At 42.4% G+C, this 23,756-nt stretch overlaps 2 protein-coding genes across 5 annotated transcripts in view; one reads left to right on the plus strand and one right to left on the minus strand.

Annotated features, from left to right (window-relative positions):
- SH3YL1 (SH3 and SYLF domain containing 1) overlaps positions 1-9,526 on the minus strand; it is a 28,262-nt gene extending 18,736 nt beyond the window's left edge. The window contains exons 1-3 of one of the 3 annotated variants that reach the window (XM_035109930.3): positions 9,326-9,526; positions 2,959-3,069; positions 1,735-1,848 (exon numbers count right to left, since the gene is read on the minus strand). In XM_035109930.3, the coding sequence (XP_034965821.1) occupies positions 1,735-1,848; positions 2,959-3,069; position 9,326 (226 nt within the window). In that variant the 5' untranslated portion in view covers positions 9,327-9,526. Of the gene's footprint in view, positions 1-1,734; positions 1,849-2,958; positions 3,070-9,325 lie in introns of those variants that run through there. The other 2 variants (XM_088665680.1, XM_088665681.1) reach the window with 2 other exon arrangements.
- A 280-nt stretch (positions 9,527-9,806) lies between these two features.
- On the plus strand, positions 9,807-22,839 carry ACP1 (acid phosphatase 1). 2 transcript variants are annotated; one of them, XM_035109928.3, is made up of 6 exons: positions 9,807-9,880; positions 18,443-18,516; positions 19,051-19,164; positions 21,137-21,198; positions 22,108-22,213; positions 22,341-22,839. In XM_035109928.3, the coding sequence occupies exons 1-6, from the start codon at positions 9,838-9,840 to the stop codon at positions 22,416-22,418; spliced, it is 477 nt and encodes a 158-aa protein (XP_034965819.1). In that variant the 5' UTR covers positions 9,807-9,837; the 3' UTR covers positions 22,419-22,839. The 2 variants fall into 2 exon arrangements, with proteins under 2 accessions (XP_034965819.1, XP_034965820.1); XM_035109929.3 differs by lacking the exon at positions 19,051-19,164 and adding an exon at positions 19,221-19,334.
- Positions 22,840-23,756: the final 917 nt, after the last annotated feature.

The raw sequence follows: 23,756 nt of genomic DNA on the forward strand, positions 1-23,756 counted from the left end.
ACAGTTTTGGTAAAATTTAGAAGGCTCGAGTAAGGCAAGCCACATCATGTGCTACAAACTAATCAAGCCACAAACTTTTGTTTGGGAATCTTAACAGGAACCAAATTCCTTTCAAACCCTTCATTAGCTTCTGCCAGCCACTAATTGTCAGACTATCTGCCATGTCAATAGAAGGAAGTGTGGCAAGTGGAGAGACGCTACTGTCTCATTATTCTTCGTAAAATGTGTCCACGCTGGTTTTTGCGACCGAGGTCCTGTGTTTGTGTCTGGCCACTGAAAGAACAGGATTCTGGACTCAGGCCTGCCCCAAGACATTTTGGCAGCTGAGGCGGACCACAAAACAGCACCCTCCACTAGGGAAGAAGGGGTGAGTGAAGATCTACCCATCAGGAACGAGGAGAGGAATAAAGATCAACATTGAGAACAAGGCTGGGAGGAGACCAGCAGTCCCTCCTACTCACCAAGAGGCCGTTGTAGAGGTGGCATTTGGACTTCCAATGAAGTAGGAGATCCGGTCTCAAAGGAGACCACCACAGCTGTTGCTGCAACTGTGGCAACGGGAGATGCATTCTCACTCCCCCTGGGCATCCTGCCTTCTGAGGCAATTGCCTGCCTTGCCTTGCCTTGCCTTGCCTTGCCTTGCCTTGCCTTGCCTTGCCTTGCCTTGCCTTGCCTTGCCTTGCCTTGCCTTGCCTTGCCTTGCCTTGCCTTGCCTTGCCTTGCCTTGCCTTGCCTTGCCTCTTAGGCAGGCCAGCCCTAGCTGGAGTAGATGAGCCATTCGTTTGACCCAGTAGGATCTTCTTATGTTCTTAAGACAGTTCCAAGGATGTCACTGGGCATCTATTACATGAAGAGGGAACTTGTAACCCAACAACATCTAGAGGGGCTACAACTCCTATCCTCTCTCACCACTGCTTGTGCGACCTGGGGCTGATGGGAACTGAAGCCTATCATCTGGAGAGCCCCAGAGGTAAATATACTTCTTCTAAAACAAACATGGAGCTGCTCATTTTTAGTCATTGGAACTAACCGAACAGGACTCTCACATACCATACAGGAATGCTCCCATTATGTTCTATGCAGTGTTTTCAAAACAGCAAATCGCAAGCTGCTTTTTACGACCAAGTATAAACTCAAGACAAAGGGAACATTTGTTTGTGAGCTATTCTTCGGAGATTACGGAAGCTCTCAGTGCCTGCCAGCAAAAGGACACAGATATGTGCCTTTGAAACATGCCTCCACCAGTAAGACAATTCTGTCTCAGGTTTAGGATTTTTGTTTTCAACGAGCGCCTTCGCACAAACTGAATTGCGGGAGGGGATCTGGTCTAGGGAACAGCACACAGTTCTGTACTTTAACTTCGCTATTACGCTCCTGGACATCATGAGACTGATTTCTTTTTGTACAACTGAATAAACCCTGATAGAATGATCTAACCTTCTCTGCCCACCCACTATCTTCCCATTTTTATAGTGCATAAATATACTCAGCCAGATAATCAAACAGATGAACAGACACATACTTCAAAGTAGTGAAATTTGTGATGGGGGCCTAAGATTCAACATCCTATATGTTCAGCTAGGAGGGTAGTTGCCAGATATGCCTGATTCATAATAGCTCACAATTTCATCCCAATGGACACGCAAGCCCTGTTAAAGCATGAAAAACTCTCGGCATCTTTTTGTGCACGAGAAGCATTTGGACTGTTTTAAAATGAGGAAAGGGCAAACTTACTTCCATTAGGCAGGCGAGCCAGAACAATCCCACTGCCTCCTCGAGCTGTTACCAAAAACCCAGCTTTGATGACAGACAAGACTGCAAGACCTTTTGCTTTGGCAATTACATGGGCTGCAAATAATGAAATTAAAGTTATATATTATGGAACCGCTACTAGGGTTGCCATATTTCCAAAGGGAAAAATTTGGACCAAAAAAAAAAGTTTTTGAGCTTTTTTGTGCGATCGCCCAATTTTTTTTTTCAGCTGCCGGTGCCAGAGCCCATTATAGAGACAGAGCTCGGGTTGCCCGCACACACACAGTTTTTTAAGAAACCACAAACCCAGATATTTGCTTATAATTGTAAAAACCCCCCCAAATGGGCATGTAGGCCCCCACAAAGAGGACATGTCCAGGATTTCCAAGACGTATGGCAACCTTAACCACTCCCAATTAGGGGGGGGGGAGAGTTTATTATTATTATTTAAGTTGTTATGCAGAGACATGATACTTTGAGGCACAATTTTGCTTTGATACTCTTGATCAAGGAAGTCAATGAAGTCTGGGGGACAGACCTTAGTTTCACTTTCAAATCTGGGGCCCATGGGCAAGCTAGTTTTGAAGCTTGCCCTTCTGCGTGTGCTATTGATTATTAAAAGCAGAGAGGTAGGAAAGGAATAACCAGATTGCCATTTAACTGGCATGTTACGGGGACCAGTTGAAAAGAAGTAGTCGTACCTTGGAAGTCGAACGGAATTTGTTCCAGAAGTCCATTCGACTTCCAAAACGTTCGAAAACCAAATAGCGGCTTCTGGTTGGCTGCAGGAAGCCCCGTCGGACATTTGGGTTCCAAAAGAACGTTCACAAACTGGAGCAATCACTTCTGGGTTTGCGGCATTCGGGAGCCAAAACGTCCCGAGTTCCAGGGCGTTCGGAATCCAAGGTACGACTGTACATTGCAAATGATTTTGCAGGACGTACCTTGGGCCACTGCTTTTTCCTAGACTGCGATACCAGATTCTTTCCGGGAAACAGTTTATAGAAAGCTGGGATTACAAAATGTAACAGGGGCTCTTTAAAAAAAAAAAAATCATCATCACACAATCCATTTCATGTTACCAAATGCAGCTCCCAGGCCTTTAATCTGGTGAACTCACAAAGACAGACTAGAGGGAAACTTAGCTCTAGAAAAAACAAACAAACTCAAGTTGTGATCAACAAAAAGAAAAACTCTTTTACTAACCAGGTATGATCTTGTCAGGGCCATTTCTAGAAGTGATTTCTGTAAATTCTCTTAAAATCTTAGCTGCCTTCTTTGCTTCCGACTTCAAATTGGAAGGTATAGGGTTATTCACTGAAAGGAGAGGGAATATAAAGGAGTATTATAACCAAAACATGACTCTTTCAAAAGGGGGGTAAGACGCATCTGTTAGTTCCAAAGAGCTGGTAACATTTGTTTCAGTCCGCTTATGTTGCATCCCTGACAATCTGGAACAAATGTCTTGCTTAGTAACACCATATAATGCTACCACTATCTCCTCCATTATCAACATAAAGACATGACTGTGGAGAATCATTCCACAGTACAATTTGCTATTTTTGAGTATTGAGCCTATGGAGAAATGACACATTCTTTCACTGGTAGCTCTGAAGCGTGTGTCAAGCTAAATGAAAAAATTGATCCAATTTTATTCTACCAATGAGCAAGCAAGAGGTGCAGCAGGCAACCTTAAAATGCAGATTAAGTCCCAGCAAAGGGACTTACTGGCTGATGGCTTTGGGGTGATTATGCCAGAGCTGATTGAAGAATGATGACATCGAACCTACGTGAGTCAAGCATACGGCAAAACAGGAAAACAGGCAGGTTTTTAAAAGCTTGAAGTCTGCAATTAGAATTGGGACTAACAGTGCTGTGTTGGCTGAGTATCTCTGCAAAGTAGAGGCTCATTTCTCATTTCATTTTGAGATGGTTTAAAATACCCTGTTTCTCATATTTTAAGACATACCCATAAAATAAGCCATAGCAGGATTTTTAAGCATTCATGGAATATAAGCCATACCCCGAAAATAAGACATAGTGATAGGCGCAGCAGCAATGCCGGCCGCGGCAGGAGGAGGAGGAAAAAAATAAGACATCCCTTGAAAATAAGCCATAGTGTGTTTTTTTGAGGAAAAAATAAATATAAGACATGTCTTATAATATGAGAAACACGGTAAATAAGGTTCCACTGCAATCTCCATTAGCCCAAGGGGAGGGGGGGAATCAAAACAGAACCACATTATTTTGGGTCCTCTTGAAATACTTTATAAATACCTGTCCTTCATTGCTGTCACAAGAATAAAAATGTAAACCACAATGGCTATGGAGCACAAAACCTATTGTTAGTAGTCAAATTGTGTACATTCCACCCATTCACCCACACTGGACCTGAGTATTATTAAACAGTAAGCTACTTAAAAGCATGGGCACTTAGGCTGAGCTACAAAGGTTAAAACATTTTATCTGGATTACTGAGGTGTTAAAAGTTACTGAGGAGCAAAAGTAAATATGTGAATAGCTTAGGTGGCAGAACCATTAAATTTTTGGCATAGCCTTGAAATACTTTTCACCTAAGGAATGATTGCAGAAACCTCATTCATTTAACACAGTGCCATCATTGTCCATTGCGCTTGCAGCATAGGAAAGGACAGGAGTTTTTCTTGAGGAGCTTACAATCTAACAAGATACACAGCAGAGAGGCCACAGGGGAAGAATGTGCTCTCATGAAATTGCATGCATTTAAGGCTTAGTTTTCGTCACTAATGCACGAGCAGATTGCAACAAAGGCTTCACCAAGGTGGCAGGTTTTGCAGGAGGGATTTGAAGAGAAAGAGTTGACCTCACAGAGAATAGTTTGCCATCAATACAACGCAAATGTCTGACTTCATTTTAGTCCTCAAGAGAAGTTAAAATGACTGATGGTGGCAGGATAATACAGGCAGTGTACATGAGAGCTGGTAAAGATTTTTCAAATACAGTATTAACAGAAGCCCTGTTGAGTATAGGACTGCAGTCACAGAATGTGAAATAGTTGGGGATTTTTAAACTCCTTTGACTTAGATCCAGATGAGAAACTCAAAACACTGCCAACCCTATACAATGGAGTAATATATCCATAAACAAACAATGTGTATGAGTTAACAGAGATCCACCCAGTAAGATAACAGAAGGCAAAACTAATCTGCTCATCATTTCTCAGGTGAAATAGTTCTCAAAATTAAGGTATTAATATACAAACAAGCTATTAGACACAAGGTCAGCTGTGTCCAAAATAAGGGGCCAGAAAGAGAGAAGAGCATGAGGTATCAAGAAAGGAGAAAACTCCCTCCAATGAAATTGCTCAGTACAACAAAATCTGGAGCAAGGATTGGGTGGAAGATAGTTTTGCAAATGCACTGTGCCAATCAAGTTATCCTTTGAGTACCTCTGAGGTCTTCCTTGTTCATGAAGGAAGGGGGGTGTCATCAAGAAGTCTTGCACAAAAACATGAACAGAGCAGGTGGAAAGAATTTATATCCCAGCGCAACAAACCCGACTTGCAAAACTTTCTTATCAGCAAGAGAGAGAGAGAGAGAGAGCCATCAAGATGGTTTGTTGGAAATCTGGCTGCACATGGTTATCAGAGTTTAATTACATTTTCAATTATACTTTCAAACTGTACAACGCCACAATCATAGTAAATACACGCCATTTTAAAACATCACATACAAGGTACACATACAAGGTACCTACGGGACCGCCTCTCCTGGTATGCCCCGCGGAGGACCTTAAGGTCCACAAACAATAATATTCTGGAGATCCCGAGTCATAAGATGGCTAGATTGGCCTCTACTAGAGCCAGGGCCTTTTCAGTACTGGCCCCAACCTGGTGGAACGCTCTTTCCCAGGAGACCAGGGCCCTGCGGGATTTGTCATCTTTCCGCAGGGCCTGCAAGACAGAGCTGTTCCGCCTGGCCTTTGGGTTAGACTCAGCCTGACCCCTGTGTTTTTCTCCCTCATGGCTTGGATTTATGGCCTACTTGAAATGAGGCTGCACTTTAAATTTTAATACTGTATTTTAATCTGTATTTTAACTAATTGTTTTTATGTTTTATTGTGGTTCTGTTGATGTCAGCCACTTATGGCCTACTTGAAATGAGGCTGCACTTTAAATTTTAATACTGTATTTTAATCTGTATTTTAATTAATTGTTTTTATGTTTTATTGTGGTTCTGTTGGTGTCAGCCGCCCTGAGCCCGGTTTTTGACTGGGGAGGGCGGGGTATAAATAAAAATTTATTATTATTATTATTATTATTATTATTATTATTATTAAAAGGCACATGTTTTAATCAGTTGTTAAGTTCAGTTTTATGTTTGCTATGGGAACCTTGTCACTGGACACACAAAGTGATATCTAAGGGCAAAATTCACTGGCGGCATAAACAATAATGAAATGCAGCCCTGAATCCCTTTTCGGGGAAGTCCATAGGGAATCTAACAATCCTACCTACCACTACTCAGAAAAAGTCACGTTAAGTTCTGTGGGGCTTGCTCCTTAGGAGGCGGCTGGGGAGTTCAGTCTGTGCGTACTTAGATGCTTATTTCAAGCTGTTTCAAATATGAAGGTAATTTGCTGTGGGTATAGGATGCTGTGGGTATAGGATTTCAACCCAAATGACAAAATATTATCAGAAGGATTTTATGAATCTCACAGCAAATTACCTTCATATTTGAAACAGCTTGAAATAAGCATCTAAGTACGCACAGACTGAACTCCCCAGCCTCCTCCTAGGCAGGATAATCTTGCTGAATGAAAGCTAAAGGGTAAAATAATATGACAGCAGCTGAGCAGCAGAGGAGAATGAAAATATTTGCTTGAATTTACCTTTTTAAGTGGCTGCGAACACATACATAGATATTAGATGACTGCAATATTTTTGGGAAGCAAAACTGAAAAGGAAAGCAATGCTAGAGAACCATGTAACTTTTTGTAATTCAGGCTTTCAGACAATGTTTTTGTAGCAGTCAGGTGTCCACATACACAACAGAGGACAGCTGTGGTCCTAGCTTCTGGTATCTCCAGGTAAACTGGGGGGGAAACCTCTCCTGAAACCCTTGGCAACTGCTGCTAGTCAGTGTAGACCAGGCGTCAGCAACCTTTTTCAGCCGTGGGCCGGTCCACTGTCCCTCAGACCATGTGGTGGGCCAGACTATATTTTTGGGGAAAATAATGAACGAATTCCTATGCCCCACAAATAACCCAGAGATGCATTTTAAATAAAAGCACACATTGTACTCATGTAAAAACACGCTGATTCCCGGACCGTCCCCGGGCCGGATTGAGAAGGCGATTGGACCACATCCGGTCCCCGGGCCTTAGGTTGCCTACCCCTGGTGTAGACAATACTGAGTTAGACAAAGCCAAAATCCTGACTCGGTAAAATACGCTTTCTCTTTTTAAATTGTTTTTCATTGATTTACTAGACAATTATCAAGGCGGAATACAGAGCTTGGTAAGTGAGGAAAATATATATCAGCTATAGGCAGTCAACTAAAGGTGTTGTTCCATAGTGTTACATGTGATATAATGTATGGAAACAATGATCAACCAATTTTACCAAGGCAATAAAGGCATACCATGCTTTATAGAAAACGTCTGGGTTTTTTGTTTTGTTTTGGATGCAATGCACCTTTTGTAAACAGTTAATTTGTCCATAAGAATGATGTCCCATACTTGTGAGATCCAAGCTCTGAAGAGATTTGTATTTAGGGATTTCCAATAGTTTGCTATCACTAATTTAGTTCTATAAGTGCAAAGGAAGATGCTTATTAGTTGTATCTTGGTTCTGTAGAATAAAATAAGATACTAAAGCCAATTTTGGGTCTTGCTGCATGGGACTGCCTAGTATGGATACAAACATTTTTAAGATGTAGCTGAAACCAATTCAAAACAAAATACACAAAACAAAATAAAATACATTACACAATTATCAAAGCCAGAGATTTCAGAGAAAAGCAGAGAACATTGACCACAGCTAGACGTGTTGGCTTTTGTAGGTATATGATGGATACTTAGGATAAATTGTTTTTTATTTAAATAAAATTTAAACTTCAATAGCCAAGAACAACAATTACCAAAATTCACCAGGCAACAGTTCTTCACCATCACCCTTCCAGGTCCCGAGGTACATTCAGAGGATAATACCGGTAAGTGAGTGCATGCAGAGGGATTTATAATACAGTAGTTCCTTTGGACTGGATTTCCAGGTTACTTTTGACACCATGGCAAACTCTTTGGTCATTGGCAAAAAAAACTTACAGGTGCTCACAGCAGATGATGGAGAAATTCATGACTTTGTTGTAGCAGTGATTTCGCACCCCCATCTTCATTTGCATGCAAACAGGTCCTACTTAACCATTTTCAGCCAAAGAGTGGGATAAGTATGCCAATAATATGACTCTGAGCTATTTTTCCCATTGCAAAATTATGAGGGCATTAACAATTAATGCCAGGTAACAAGAAGTTTAAATCCCACTTTGGCCACAGGTGGTGGTCTTAGGAAATCCACCACCCTCTCAATTTCAGTCCCCACCCCTATCTGCAATTCGCAGATAACTATATTGGCCTGGTTTACAGGGCTGTTGTATGGATTATTTTCGTAATCTACATTAACTCTTGAAAAACACATTCTAGCCACTATTATTATGAATGCATATCAATTAGCCTATACGGTTTCATTAGATGGGCATTAATTAGCTTTTATCATTAATTAGCTTTTATGCTGCCACAAAAATGCAGAGTGCAATTAAAGGCATAAGGAAATCATGGAATACAATAAAAATAGGAATATAGTAACAAACATGTTAATATTACATAAATGGGGATTTTGGCTAGTTTGCACCTATTTAGTCCAATAACAAACAACAACAACAACAACAACAACATTTGTATCCCACCCATCTGACTGGCAATAAAAATAGGAATAACACACATGTTAATACAACATAAATGAGGATTTTGGCTAGTTTGCACCAATTTAGTATGATGATGATAGTAATAATAATACTGTATTTGTACCGCACCCACCTGACTGGGTTTTCTGGGCCACTACACCATTACACATTACAATCATCTTTTGACTGAACAAGGAACATAAAACAAACTCTCCAATAACTGGACTCGAGTCTGTAATTCTAAAAGTGACTTACACTAGGGCAGTCCTATTAATTTATCAGTGGACTTGTTTCACTCTTTTTAAATAATAATTTAATAATGATTTACCAGCCCCTCTTTTAAAGATTTCCAAGCCGCTCATGTGGAAAAAAAAAACTGGACTTAGAACTAGACAGGGAAGAACTAGGGAAACTTGGGGAATAAATATCATAGCTGCCAAGTTTTCCCTTTTCTCGCGAGGAATCCTATTCAGCATAAGGGAAAATCCCTGTAAAAAAGGGATAACTTGGCAGCTATGAAATATGGGCAAGACACACCCCACGTATACTTTCCCCCAAAACTCAATTTCCTTTCTCGCCCCCCCCCCTTTCAAATTCCCACCTCCCTCAAATCCACACCAACCAAACATACTTACTACTTCCAAGATGGTACCATCCACACCCACCCCTGGCTCGGAAAAGCCTCGGGAGTATCTACTACAGCAATGCAGCCAACCACTCGCGACAGAAACTATCCCTGCGTTCCACTCTAAAGACCCCGCCTTGTAAGAGGCAGCTGCAGCAGCAGCAGCAGCTGGTGGTGCTGCCGCTCACCTGGAGCAGGTGCATGGGCGGGCGTGAAGCGCGATAGTCGTCTAAACCACGCGCCTGATTTTCTTTTTCTAACGTTGGAATCGAAGCCGCGCAAGAGAAGCGCGGTGGCGTCAACTCCTGACAGGGAATTAATAAAATAAAATAAATAATTATTTCAAATCCTTCACATTTCGTACCCCACACCCCACGCAGGCATTATACGTGGACGGCTGTCAGCTGCGGTAAAGCGGGAAGGGCGGCTTTTCGCGACAGTTGCGAGGGCCTCCGAACTGCCTCTTTTGCTGCTGCTTCCTGTTGGCGGTTCCTGAAAGAAAGAAAGAGAAAGAGAGAGAGCATGGCGGCCGAGGATGCTAAGTCCGTTTTATTCGTTTGCCTGGGTGAGTGGAAAGTGGGGGTGGAGAATGTGGGAGGTAAAGACGCAGCTTTTTTTAAAAAAAAACCAAAACGCATGGGGTTTCATTATTATACTTTTCTGTGTGTTGGAAGCCACCCAGAGTGGGTAGTAGTAGTAACAAGAACAAGAAAATAATAATAATAATAATAATAATAATAATAATAATAATAATAATAATAATAATAATAGGTGTTATGCAAGCTAACAAAATATGTTCATGGACTTGGAAATGTGGTGCACATTCATATTATTCAGTTCTCTGTCTTTAAGCTGTCCTGTTTCTTCCCCCAATTACTGTATACCAGAAGAGCTAAGCCAGGAGCAGTTAGAAGAGCCAAGGCATTCTTACTGGTCAGGAAAGAGATGGGCAGCCAGAGTGGAATCCCGTGTTACCACTAAATCTCTCAAAACTTGTACATACAAGAGCTGTCTAGAAGCGAGAAACATTTACATTTGGAGTAGGACAGAAGCTGCCTTGCTTTGCTCTCTGTGGTGCTGGAAGGAGACTGCTTTACATAACACACACGCCCCCGGTTTTTTAAAATAATATACAGTGGAACCTCGGTTTATGAACACCTCGGTTTATGAACACCGCGGACCCATCTGGAACGGATTAATCCATTTTCCATTACTTTCAATGGGAAAGTTCGCTTCAGTTTATGAACGCTTCAGTTTAAGTACCCTGCGGACCGTCTGGAACAGATTAATCCACTTTCCATTACTTTCAATGGGAAAGTTCGCTTCAGTTTATGAATGCTTCAGTTTACGAACAGACTTCCAGAACCAATTGTGTTCATAAACTGAGGTACCACTGTATATATAAGAAAACCACCGTGTTCACACTGCTGGTTCACATACCCCCCCCCACCTTCCTCTGGGGCACAGACAGGCCTACCTCAATCCTAGTAATGGGAATTGGCCTTGATGAGTTTTGTTTAGTGGTTTCCCAACATCACCTTCTCTCTCTCTCTCTCTCTCTCACACACACACACACACACACACGGCCCAAGGGAGGAATGGCTGAGTTGGGAAGTTAAGATACAACTTGGCTGCAGCCTTCCATGGGGGTGGGGGTGGGTTGGGGGTATAGGTCTGCTTAGAGCCTGCAAAGAGCCCCCTCAGCATCAGGCTTAAAAGCTTACCCTGGTGCAGCATCCTGTTCTCATGGTGACCCCTCAAAGAAGCCCCTGAGTAAGGTTTCCATTTTTTAAAATAATAATAATAATAATAATAATCTTCAGATTGTGTTTTCTTCAGATCAGTTACATTTGTTGCGAGACTTTGGTGTTATATGCAGTAGTATAGGAGTTGGGGAGAAAGGGGGGGAACTGGAGAGAATGGGGTGGAGTGGTAAAGCATATGTTCTTTTACTTAGTGTACCTGTATATGATATGGCAAAATGCAGTGCTGTGCGGTTGGGGGACAGTTAGTTTTTTTTAGTCACTTCGGCACCAACTGAACCACCACCACCCCCCACCCACCCCGATTACAATCCATTGCAGACTAATAGGATGGCCTCTTTGGAATTTTGTCACACATGCACACACATGCTCACACATACACATGAATTTGTAAATCTCTTTGTGCTTGGCTATCAGGAGCTTAAATATGCGCCCTTTCAAACTCATGCATTAGGAGGGGTCTGTAACTTGGCAGAGAGAGAGTGAAGACCTAAAATACAGGACAAAACTATCAACTATCAAATGCGGGATAATCCTGTATTATACAGGACAGGTGGCAACCCTACTTTCTGACGATCTCCTGGTTCAGATCTTCCACCTTCCTCTGTGGCACTGGCAGAACTACATTTATCCTAGTAATGGGAAGGGGCACTGGTGAGTTTAGTGGTTTCCCACCACCATCACGTCCCCTGAGGAATGGCTGAGTTGGGAAGGTAAGATACAACTTGGATACTAGGGGCTGGGCGATATCTTGTTTTCCACATCACGATATATCACCAGCTAAATATGATACCTCGATATATCACGATATATATCTGTGGTGGTGGAGGGCCTTGCTGCCCGCCCCCCACAAAAGCAAAGGGTCCTACTATACCTCCCTGCAGTGGTGGAGGGTGCATCACACTTCCTCACAGCAGCAGAAAGCCTTGCTGGGCCTCCCCATGGCAGCAGAGGGACAGTGATGGATGCTGTGACGGCACTTTGTAGCAGAGGGCCTTGCTGCACCTCCCTGCAGCAGTAGAGGGTCCCACCGGATTGTTAGCAGGCTGTGCAAAATTAGCTGATCTGTAAGTGGAAAGATACCTTTGAAGCTGAAAGAGTTTGCTGGTTTGTGTGAGGGCTTATCTTCATTTCTTACTGGTTAGGGGGGAGGAGGGAGAGAGCAAACAAAGCTGGAGACACTGTGCCTGCATATTATGTGCCTGCAAAGTATCCTTCAGCCACTTGTCACGATGTTATTTCAATACTGGTATTTAAAGGTATGGCAATTTATTGCACAGCCGTATTGGATACAGCCCTCTAAAGTGGATGGTATGTCTGCAGAAAGCATATGAACGGCTCCTTCACACCAGACTTGAAGGCTCATCTGCTGCATCATCCTGTTCTCATGGTGACCCTCAAAGGAGCCTGTGGGAATCTGCCTGCAACATACCGTGATCCCCAGCATACTGCCTCTGATGCAGGAGTCAATCTTGCCATTGCAACGAGTAGCCTCATCAGATTGTATAACACGCACATACCCCGCATTTAAAGCCGTGAAAGTTGGTTATCGCATCATGTGGCATATAAGTATGTGCACTGTGGAAAAGTTTTTGTGTGTTTTGCCTGGAAATTACAGGCTGCTTAGCTTAACACCTGTCCCTGCAAAACTGGTGGAAAGCATTGTTAGATAAAACAACCAAACATATAGATGAGCAAGCCTTGCTGAAGGAGAGCCAGCATAGCTTCTGCAAATTTAAGATCTATATTACTAACCTGTCAAAGTTCTTTGAGAGCGCCAGCAAGCATATAGGTGGAGGCAATCTGATTGACATAAATGTACTTGGAATTTCAAATGACTTTCAATAAGGCACCTCACCAAATACTCTTGAGTAAGCTTAGCAATTTTAGAATAGGAGGAGAGGTTCTCTTGTGGATCAGGAATTGATTAAGTAGCAAGAAGCAGAGAATAGGAGTAAACAGGCAGTTCTCCAAATGGAGGGATAGTTAAACTATGGAACTTACTCCCACATGAGGCAGTGTTGGCCACTGTGTATGGCTTTAAAAGAGGATTAGACAAATTCATGGAGGATAAGGCTAACAGTGGCTACTAGCTGTGATGGTTATGCTCTGCCCTCCTCAGTTGTTGATAGTGTGCTTCTGAAAAACAGTTGTTGGAAACCACAGGAGAGGAGAGTGGTCTTGTACTCATGTCCTGCATGCAGGTTTCCTGCAAGCATCTGGTTTGCCACTAAGAACTGGATATTGGATTAAATGGGCCATTGGCCGTGATGCAGCAAGCTCTTGTTGTATTATTATGCTCTTAACGTGGGGATTTGACTTTGGTTATAATTCTTGGTTTGAGGATTTCAGAGTTGCAGGTGCATCTCTGTCATCTGTGAAATGTTATAGGGTATATGCTACACTGCATGTCCTATGTTTACATTGATCTGCAAAATAAAAAGCTGGTCAAATATCACTTAGCCTCTGCTTTTGGTTTGTAATAGGAGTAGTGGATATTCTTTACATAGCAGACTATAAGTTACTTACTACTTGAAGAGTAACATATCTGTGGATCTCTTGTGGTGTACAGCACATGTGAGAAAGAAATGGGAAGAGTAACAACAGAAATGAAGGCTGTATGCTGTTACGCTTGCTCAGAAGTGGCGCTGTGGGTTAAACCACAGCCTAGGGCTTGCTGATCAGAAGGTCGGTGGTTCGAATCCCTGCGACGGGGTGAGCTCCCGTTGCTTGGTCCCAGCTCCTGCCAACCTAGCAGTTCGAAAGCACGTCAAAATGCAAGTAGATAAATAGGAACCGCTACAGCGGGAAGGTAAACGGCATTTCCGTGTGCTGCTCTGGTTCGCCTGAAGTGGCTTTGTCATGCTGGCCACATGACCTGGAAGCTGTACGCCGGCTCCCTCGGCCAGTAAAGCGAGATGAGCGCGCAACCCCAGAGTCGGTCACGACTGGACCTAATGGTCAGGGGTCCCTTTACCTTTACCTTTTACCACTGAATTATGGGGTTTACTCCAAAGTGCATAAAGGTAAAGGGGACCCCTGGGGTTGCAGCGCTCATCTCGCTTTATTGGCCGAGGGAGCTGGCGTACAGCTTCCAGGTCATGTGGCCAGCATGGCAAACCAGAGCAGTGCACGGAAATGGCATTTACCTTCCCGCCAGAGCAGTACCTTTTTATCTACTTGCACTTTGACGTGCTTTCGAACTGCTAGGTTGGCAGGAGCTGGGACAATATTTAATATTCCTGTTGCTCCTAGGGCATCACTGGTGTAGGAAGGACTCAAAATGCCCCAGTGCTGCCCTGGGTAGCGAAAATAAAGCATCTCTTTATCTTGGGAAAAAAAATTCCCACAGGCATGCTGTCATTATTAGAAGGTCTTAGAGAGAGAAGATCTCTCTCTCTCTCTCTCTCTCTCTCTCTCTCTCTCTCTCTCTCTCTCTCTCTCTCTCTCTCTGGTGTGGCATTGTTTTGAGAACATCCTGTTTCCTAAGTCTGACTTTCTAAAAAATGGTGCCATGCCAGAGAGAGAGAAGGAGAGGTTCTTTTACAACGGTAAAAAGAGGGGACATCGGCCCTTCACCCTGTTTCTTAGATTGGCCGACAAACCAATGTAGTCCTGGGGTTCAACAGTGTCACCTGCTGAGAAAAATAATAATACTTCTGTTAAAAAAAAGGGAAGCCAAATCGTTTGGGGTTTCAGGGGCCACCAGATGTTGATAGGGGACAATTACAGCCCAGGTTGGCTACTCCTGGTATTCAGTCAAAAAAATCCTCTGGAAGAAATGGATGATGAACCTTTCCCTTATAGCCAGCGCTGAAACTACCCTGCAGAATGAAAGCAGGAGATGAATTTTATGGAAGCTACAACCTGTTTATTAGATTGCTGTTACTCTGCCCAGCCTCATTGCTTCTGGGGCAGGAGAAACACGAAATGACTATTTTGAAACATGTATCAATTGGTAAAAATTAGATGCATCTAAACATGGGCCCTGTCCATAGTTTTGCAGCCTGGACCATGTTTCAGTGAGGCATGCACAATAATCATTCAGTGGATTATGCCTGATATATCTCATTTCTTTTCCCACAAGTGAAGTAGAGATGAGATATCACTTTATGAAACCTTTTTGCTTGATTAAATTGTGATGATGGAGGTGCTGTAGCTGAGAGAGCAGATGATGTCTCTTAATATCTCTAAACAAATGATAGTGATAGTTTTTCTCTGTCTACATTTAGAAATCCTGCTTTTAATCCTGGTTGGTTGCTTTTGGAAACTATGTTCAACTAGGATTAGACTAGGGTCTGGCACCATGGTGTGGAAACTGTAGATAGAGCTCTCTCTTTCTCTCTCTCACTGGAAGCAGTGTTAGAAAAAGAGATATGAAAGCTAGGAGCTAAATGGCACCTTAAACCTAGGTTATGGGTGCAACAACTGAATGTCTATGCACACTTTTTAATAACAAGAAGACAAAGCTGAAAATGAATGAACTGCAGTTAAAATACTATGTTCATTTTCCACATGGTCTAATCCTTCTCTTGCCCAACCCCCTAATATTCTTAAGAGGGTCTCTTCTCCAGTCTTCAGAGAGTAGCTGGAAGTGGGGAGGCAGAAAAAGGTCCTCCTTTCCTTACATTCTGCAGTTTTAATCTGAAATCATGGGTGCGGTACTGCGCCCAGAGCTCAAAAGCTGCTCGCACAATTCCCTATCACAAAATGCACCTAGAGCAATGGGAGTTTCAAACACTGATTGGAAGTTGGGCGTTACCCAATTAAATTGATTAGCAGTAGATTGGACATAGTTAGAAGACAATACCTATTTGTGCAACTCATAGTTAACTTAATTTGCTGCCACAATCTGTGGTTTTGGCCATTGGACAGGGATAACTTTAAAAGGAGATCAGACATACTCATGAAGGATTGTAAAAAAATTCCTTCAGTAGCACCTTAAAGACCAACTAAGTTTATATTTTGGTATGAGCTTTCGTGTGCATGCACACTTTTGTGCATGCACACGAAAGCTCATACCAAAATATAAACTTAGTTGGTCTTTAAGGTGCTACTGAAGGAATTTTTTTATTTTGCTTCGACTCAGGCCAACACTGCTACCTACCTGTATCATGAAGGATTGGTTCATCAACAGCTTCATCCATGACTGGACATTGAAGATGCATCTAGAGCTGAAATAAAACTCCTGGCTGGCAACAGCAGGCGTTGATGCAGCAGTGTGTACACCACTGCATCCACAGCCCCACCACTCACAGTGGGGCAACATGAAAAAGTGCCTCTTCACTACACCAGATCCTAGGCTGAGCTCATGGCCATCAACTGATGGCATCAGAGCCAGCTGAAGAGCCAGTGTCTGCCATTTGAGGATCAGTATTGAAATTTGGCTGTGAACACCCCACCAACACTCTTTGCTGGTGGGGTTCTCCCTTCTCTGCCTCATCTAGTCCTCTTCCAGCACAGAAGAGTGAAGCTGTTAGTGTACCTCTAAATACTAGCAGCTGGAGGGGACAGAATACTGGAGAGGGAAGGTGCTGTCTAGTCCTGCTTATGTGCTTCCTGGGGACATTTGGTTGGCTGCTGTGTGAAAAGGATGCTGGACTAGATAGACACTCCCTCTTGATCTAATTGAGATCCCAGGAGATAGTTATTATATGCTTAGTAGCTATGTTAAAATTGCACTGTAGACCAAGCATCCCCAAACTGTGGCCCTCCAGATGTTTTGGTCAGGGATGATGGGGATTGTAGTCCAAAACATCTGGAGGGCTGAAGTTTGGGGATGCCTGCTGTAGACCATTGTCAGCCAAAACGAGAATGTGTGCATGTTGTCATTGGAAGTTGTGTTGCTGGAGAGTGATGAACAGACTGAAACCAAAAAGTAATCCTACCTTTACTGTTTTAGTATCAGAAGAGGGATTATCCATTAATGACCCCCTTCACAATGTAAACACTGAGTCAGGCAATCCCAATTCTATGCAGCGGTACCTCTGGTGACGAACTTAATTTGTTGAGGAGGTCCGTTCTTAACCTGAAAGTGTTCTTTACCTGAGGTACCACTTTAGCTAATGGGGCCTCCCGCTGCCACCACACGATTTCCATTCTCATCCTGGGGCAAAGTTCTTAACCTGGGGTACTACTTCCAGGTTAGCAGAGTCTGTAACCCAAAGTGTTTGTAAGCTGAGGTGTTTGTAACCCGAGGTACCACTGTACCCATTATGTTGAGGTGCAAGGAGAAGGTTGGCCTATAGTTCATCTTGTAGCACAATTCTATCTGTGTCTACTTAGGGGGGGGGGAGTATCATATTAAAAATAATATAACTTACTCCCAAGTAAACAACTGCAGGGTTTCAGATTTAAGATTATTTTTGTAGGGAAAGGAGATGGGGCAGAAATGAGTTAATACCAGTACCTCCCCCATCAGGGCCGTCTTAATCCTAGCCAGCGCCATGGCTCAGCGATCCCTCTGGCGCCCTGCCCCCCCCCGCTCCCCCAGCTGGAAAGCCGGAGCCACGCACTGCCTTGGGGACGCATGCACGCGCTTCATTTTAGCAACTGCGCCTCACACACCTCCAAGGTGCCGCTCCCCCCCCCCACGATGCAACGCCGTGCCTTCTGCTTCTCGCCCGCCGCGAGTAGGACCAGCAACGGCAACGCTGGACTCGCGCTCCACCGGGCAGGGCCAGGCGCAGAGGGCCGCCGGAGGGCTCGGCCTGACAGGTGGGGACGCTGCCAGCTGTGGTCCGCCTCCTTGGCCAAAGCGGCTGCCGCGGGTGGAGCGCGGCGCCGCCTGGCGCATTGCGCCACCCAGCCTTGCCTTAGGGTGTCCCCCATGTAATTCCTTGTTGAGGCCCAGCTTGCATTTTAAGGACTGCATTACAGTGTACTTGTAGCTTGAGTCAAAGCAGGTAGTTGTTACTCAGTGGAAAAGTCTGCAGGTCATAGGCTGTGATTTCACTAGGTGGCTTAGGAACTAGGCTTAAAATCTGGAAATGCTGGTGATTTCAGGGGAATGTGTTGGTGAAATTGTCTTTCGGGGATGTAGAATTCAATATGTCATAATACATTGTCAGCAATGCTACTGGAAACCAATACAGCCCATAGACTACTGGTGCGTACTGACTTGTAACAATCAACCTCTGCTAAAAGTTGGTTGCTATTGGTGAACAATAATGGGCTTCTTGCAAGCCAGATGTGGAAGTCAAGAAGTGAACACTGCTGTGAAACTGCATAGAAGGGGGAGCTGATGAACTCTGTGGCTTTCTTCAGTTCTTCACATCTACCTCCACAGGTTCTGGAATGTTTCACCTTAAGAACACAGGTGTGAGAGATGGCATTTTAGAGTCACTGAATCTTTATTTCCACAGGGAACATTTGCCGCTCTCCTATAGCAGAAGCAGTTTTTAGGAAACTTGTGACTGAAGGGAACATTGAAAACAAGGTAAGTTTTATTTTAGCTGCCAAAGCTGCCATTCTGTTAGCATGATATAAATATTTTGACCTTACCTGCATATCTTAGAAATCTGTCTGTACCAACTTATCGGTGTCTCTTTACTAAAGCTAGATTAAATGTATTTCCATCAGAAGTGCTAAATGGAAGACTGAGAGGCATCCCTTATCAGAATAGCTCTCAGGACGTCGATTGTATGAGGCATATCCTACTGCATTGTGGACAATATGAGGAAGCTAGGGATCTATTGATTAAACCCCTACTGGCAAATCGGCCAGGTAAATCTGAAGCCTACTATACTTAAATACCGTCTGGACGACAAGTCTAATGATATCACAGTGGACGTGGCAAAGTTTCTTTCAGTAGTCATACGTATCAAAGATCATCATACTCAAGACAAATATCGTCTCAGTCTCCCTCTCCCGGGGGGGTTGTCTGTATGAATCTGCATTTTATTCTGAATCTGTTTCGGGTTTTTGGACTGCAATAAAGATTATTATTATATTTTGACTTGTTTTTCTGTAGTGGAGGATAGACAGTGCAGCAACATCTACATATGAAGTAGGAAATCCTCCAGATTATCGAGGCCAGAATTGCATGAGGAAACATGGTGTTACAATGAATCATATTGCCAGGCAGGTACTGTACCCATATTGCTTTCAATGTATGTATGCATATGTTCTTCTTGTTCACAGTGGGTGATAGACAGCGGTGCTGTTTCTAACTGGAATGTGGGGCGCGCCCCAGATGCGAGGGCTTTAAGTTGTCTGAGAAATCATGCCATTCAGACGGGCCATAAAGCACGACAGGTAGAAAGAGTCTGTTCGTTGTTTTCTGGAAACTATGGATTGTGCAAAAGTCTTGGTAACTGCTGTAGGTTTGATTGCGCATGGATTGGCAAAGTATTAAATGTTTTACTACTCAGAGTCATCGTGGTTGGAGCAGTGGAAATTCTAACAGTATCTGTGTAAAGTGCATGGATGAAGCCATGTTCCAGAGCCTGTTAAAGCTGTCCCCTGACTGAAATTATTTCAATGGTTAGGAATGTTATTATTTTATTTCTTTGCTAGCCAAGGTGAATGAACCTTGTTTGCCATTTTGTTGCCCATTCCTCCAGTTTAGAGAGATCCTTTTGAGTCATATTGCATTGGGCTTTTCATAGTGCTAGATAGAGAATTTGGTGTTGATTGCAGACTTGAACTTCTCACCCCTGGTTGCAGTTCATTAATAAACAAGTTAAATCACACCAGTCCCAACAGAGACCCTCTGTTAGCTTCCTTCCATTGTGAAAACTGTTCCTGGTTCAGAGCTTAAGCAGCAGCTACAACTCTGCTCCAGGAGACAATTGTAGGATATAAAAGATGGCTAAATGATATTGATTTAAATGTCTCAGTTGTTAAAATAAATGCACATAATTTATCAAAATTCCTTTAAGGCCTGACCTTGTTTAGATGGATTCATAACTGCAGCATTTCTGTTAGACAAAGGATGTGTCACATGTTCCCTTCTGACTTTTTCCTTTCCTTTCGTGAGGTCTTGCTTTAGTTGTTTTGCCCATTTCCAGATCTTTTTAATATTGTTCCTTTAGCTTCACTGGTGCCCCTTTTGACCTTAAACTCCCTTTAGTCCACTTCATGTAAAACCCATAGAACTCAGCATCATAGCTGCCAAGTTATCCCTTTTTTTAAGGGAAATTCCCTTATGCTGAATAGGCTTCCTTGTGAGAAAAGGGAAAACTTGGCAGCTATGCTCAGCATAGATTAGAGCCTCTCAACACTCAAACAGTTCTGCCTGTCTTCTGCTTTTTCTTCTATTCTTTTGATATCTTGATTCCCCCACCACCACAATATTTACAAGCTTAACAAGGAAAGCTTAAATGGTATAGTTCAGGGGTGGCCAACTCCCAAGAGACTGTGATCTACTCACAGAGTTAAAAACTGGCAGTGATCTACCCCCTTTTAGGGGGTTCAGGTCAAAATTGTTGAGTTTTTTTAGGAAGGAGGAACGCCCATTTTTGAGGGGTGCAGGGCAAAAGTGTTAAGCTTCTTTTAGGGGAGTCAAACTTGTTGAGCTTCTTTGGGGGGAGCCAGTGATCTACCACAGATGTCCAGTGATCTACCGGTAGATCACGATCTACCTGTTGGACGTGCCTGGTATAGTTCACATCTGTTATTTTCAACACATCAAAATGTGCTCTGAATGTTATCACAGTTCAAAAGAAAAACCGATGGCATCTTTGGAAGAGTGCATTGTTGAACAATACTTTTACGTCGTAATCATTACAGCCTTATCCCAGAATTTCTGGACAGTGTTTGATTTTTGAGAGATAATAAGAACAATAACTTATGTAAATGTTCCCTGGCCAAATGCTAAAACACTTAATTGTTCTGTCTCCAGTTTTCTTTTTCTACAGTTGATTTCTTGATTGCTTGCTTTGCAGCTGTCAGTCAGCATACATAAATGTTGTTTGGCTTTAGAATTTTAAATATGTATTGCTAACTGCCATCACTGCAACACTGGCTTAACCTCATTTTGCATTTTTTTAAAAAATAAGAATTGTTGTGACATGGATCTCTGTTAACAGTGTTTACACATATTTGTTAAATTCTAGGTTACAAAAGATGATTTCCTGACGTTTGATTATATGCTTTGTATGGATGAAAGTAATTTACGGTAAGTTGTGAAAACTATGTGCTTTTTGCTTACAGGTGATGATAGTTCTGATTATTCTAGCCTAAATGGGTTGTTTGCTACATTTAGTGCCTCCTAATAGAAGCTAGAGCCATTAAAGAGTATTCCCACAACACCCTTCATCTAAAACATGGGAAGGGTAAGAGATTAACTTCCAGGTGTTCTTGAACTCGAACTACCCTCAGCTCTGGCCAGCATGGCCAATGCATAGAGATGATGTGGGTTTAATTCAAACACAGCTAGAGGACCACAGGTTCCCCATTCTGAGTCTAAAGCAGGCATCCCCAAACTTCGGCCCTCCAGATGTTTTGGACTACAATTCCCATCTTCCCTGTCCACTGGTCCTGTTAGCTAGGCTAGGGATCATGGGAGTTGTAGGCCAAAACATCTGGAGGGCCGCAGTTTGGGGATGCCTGGTCTAAAGGATGATGATCCCTAGGAATAGTCAAGAGAATAGACAGAATAACATTGTACCTTTTGCATTATAGTAAGCTATTCCTCATTTGAGCAAATGATTGCCAGGATTACTCTGCAAGAGGAGAACGTGCTGCTGTATGAAATCTATATTTCTGGTGGATCCAGGTGTCATTTCAAGTCAATGTTCTGAAACTGTTGCATATATTTCCTGATCATCTCATTAGTATTTTTGGCTCCATAGTGTTCGTATTCCATAAATTATACTTGGGTACAGCATTACATAAAAATATGTGTGTTAGATGCTGTATACTAAATCACATCACACTGGTAAAAGTGTGGGGGGGTTTTCTTTATACACTGTGATTTTTGTTTCCTTTATGCACTGCAAACTCTTAGGACATCCTAGTGTCAAATTAAAAAAGAAAGACATGCCCCACTTAATGACAAAAAGTTGCCTAAACTTTTGTCTTGTAGAGACCTGAAAAGAAAAAGCAATAGTGTTCAAAACTGCAAATCTCAGATTGAGCTGCTTGGGAGCTATGATCCGCAAAAACAGCTTATTATTGAAGATCCGTACTATGTAAGTATTCAATTCTATTAGTCCTTTTCAACTCAAAATCAGTGTTGTAGCAATCAGTGTTGCAATAAAGAAATCTGTTTAACTTAAATTGGTTCATTTTATCTTTTGTCTCTGTTTCTTTCTATAGGGGACTGATGAAGATTTTGAAACTGTTTATCAACAGTGCCTTAGATGCTGTAAAGCATTTTTGGAGAAACCTCATTAATGGGGCAAGTGTTTCTGAAAGCAAATAATATTTAGCTGTTCTGTAAAATTACTCTCAATTGATATTAAATTGTAAAGATTCTAAAAGTCCTTTTTAGCATACTTAATTTCATGATGTGCACTGCACCTTGTACTTGAAAAATGGTAGGCTTATAAAATTTATATTAACCTTGATCAGGCATCTATATAAGGGGGAAAGCATCCAGTACTGACAGAATAAATGTGTGTGATTCTTGGTATACATATTCCACATAGTATGTAAAAGAATTCCTGTATGCATACTTTAAATATGATACACCTATGTCTGTTTTCCATTGCTACTTGTATGTATGGTACAGTACTTTTTAACCTTAAACATCTTTCTTAGAAGTATTTTTTAGATGCTTTGTCACATGATTAAGAAATGAAGACTTAACAAAACAGTCTCTTTTTACTTTTTCCATTATTTGTGATTTGAAAGAGAGAGAGACTTTCAGCCATATAAAGTTGTTGAGCTGTATGAATTTCACAAGTCTGCATAACCACAGAATAAGTTCATTGTGTGGTATCTTGTGCAGTCTGGTACAGTCTCCTAGACTCTTGGTCTCTCTTTTTTCTATATATTAAAACAAAATCTAGCCTTTAGTAGCTGCTGAGATGATGCTTGAAAGAGGATAAATACCGCCTTGAGAAGTCTTGGAGCAGTGTGCACGGCACAAAGTGTTCTTTGCAAATCATGTGTACTAACGGAAGCCGAGTAAATGAATTAAATATGCTTCACTTGCCCTAACATATACAAACTACAACCGTGTTAATTTTCACACAACAGAATTTTGGCACTACCTTCTTCTTAATCATAAGTATACACAGCCCTGGCTATATATGAGAAATGTCTGAAGAGAAGAGTTAAAAAGCCAGCCATTGCCTCATTGAGAACTAGGACTGCTCTCTTCTGCTTCATGGAAATTCCCTTACAGGTCGATAAGCGAGATTTCCTTTTGAAATGCTCTCTTATCATTTTCATGGTAATCATAATCATTATAATTTTATACCGCCCATCTGGCTGGGTTTCCCCAGCCACTGGTAAACATTCCATAGATCACAACCACATTCACCATTTTTTAAAAAGTTATATATGTTTTGCGCCTACACCCTCCTGTCTCTTATAACTGATGCCTTTCCTGAATATTCTCATGCTAGAACTTTTATGTGTCTCCATCATGCTCTTCATTCCCATCATATCAAACACATCCTCCTTGGTGGTTTGCTTTCAAGTAGCTTCACCAGTTACTGATACTCCTCAGAGCTTTTCTTCCTAAATTGTTTAAAGGGTGCTTTTAATACTCTTCTCCCATCTTCT

The sequence above is a fragment of the Zootoca vivipara genome, chromosome 3 (genome assembly GCF_965207765.1).
Source record: "Zootoca vivipara chromosome 3, rZooViv2.hap1.1, whole genome shotgun sequence".
NCBI classification, from domain to species: domain Eukaryota; kingdom Metazoa; phylum Chordata; class Lepidosauria; order Squamata; family Lacertidae; genus Zootoca; species Zootoca vivipara.

What these genes read in the sequence shown, in the direction of transcription:
- ACP1 (XM_035109928.3), top strand. Translation starts at nt 9,838, where the DNA reads ATGGCGGCCGAGGATGCTAAGTCCGTTTTATTCGTTTGCCTGG. An exon ending in AAGGGAACATTGAAAACAAG is followed by an intron (nt 18,517 to 19,050) that starts GTAAGTTTTATT and finishes GTTTTTCTGTAG; the next exon opens with TGGAGGATAGACAGTGCAGC. An exon ending in TGAATCATATTGCCAGGCAG is followed by an intron (nt 19,165 to 21,136) that starts GTACTGTACCCA and finishes GTTAAATTCTAG; the next exon opens with GTTACAAAAGATGATTTCCT.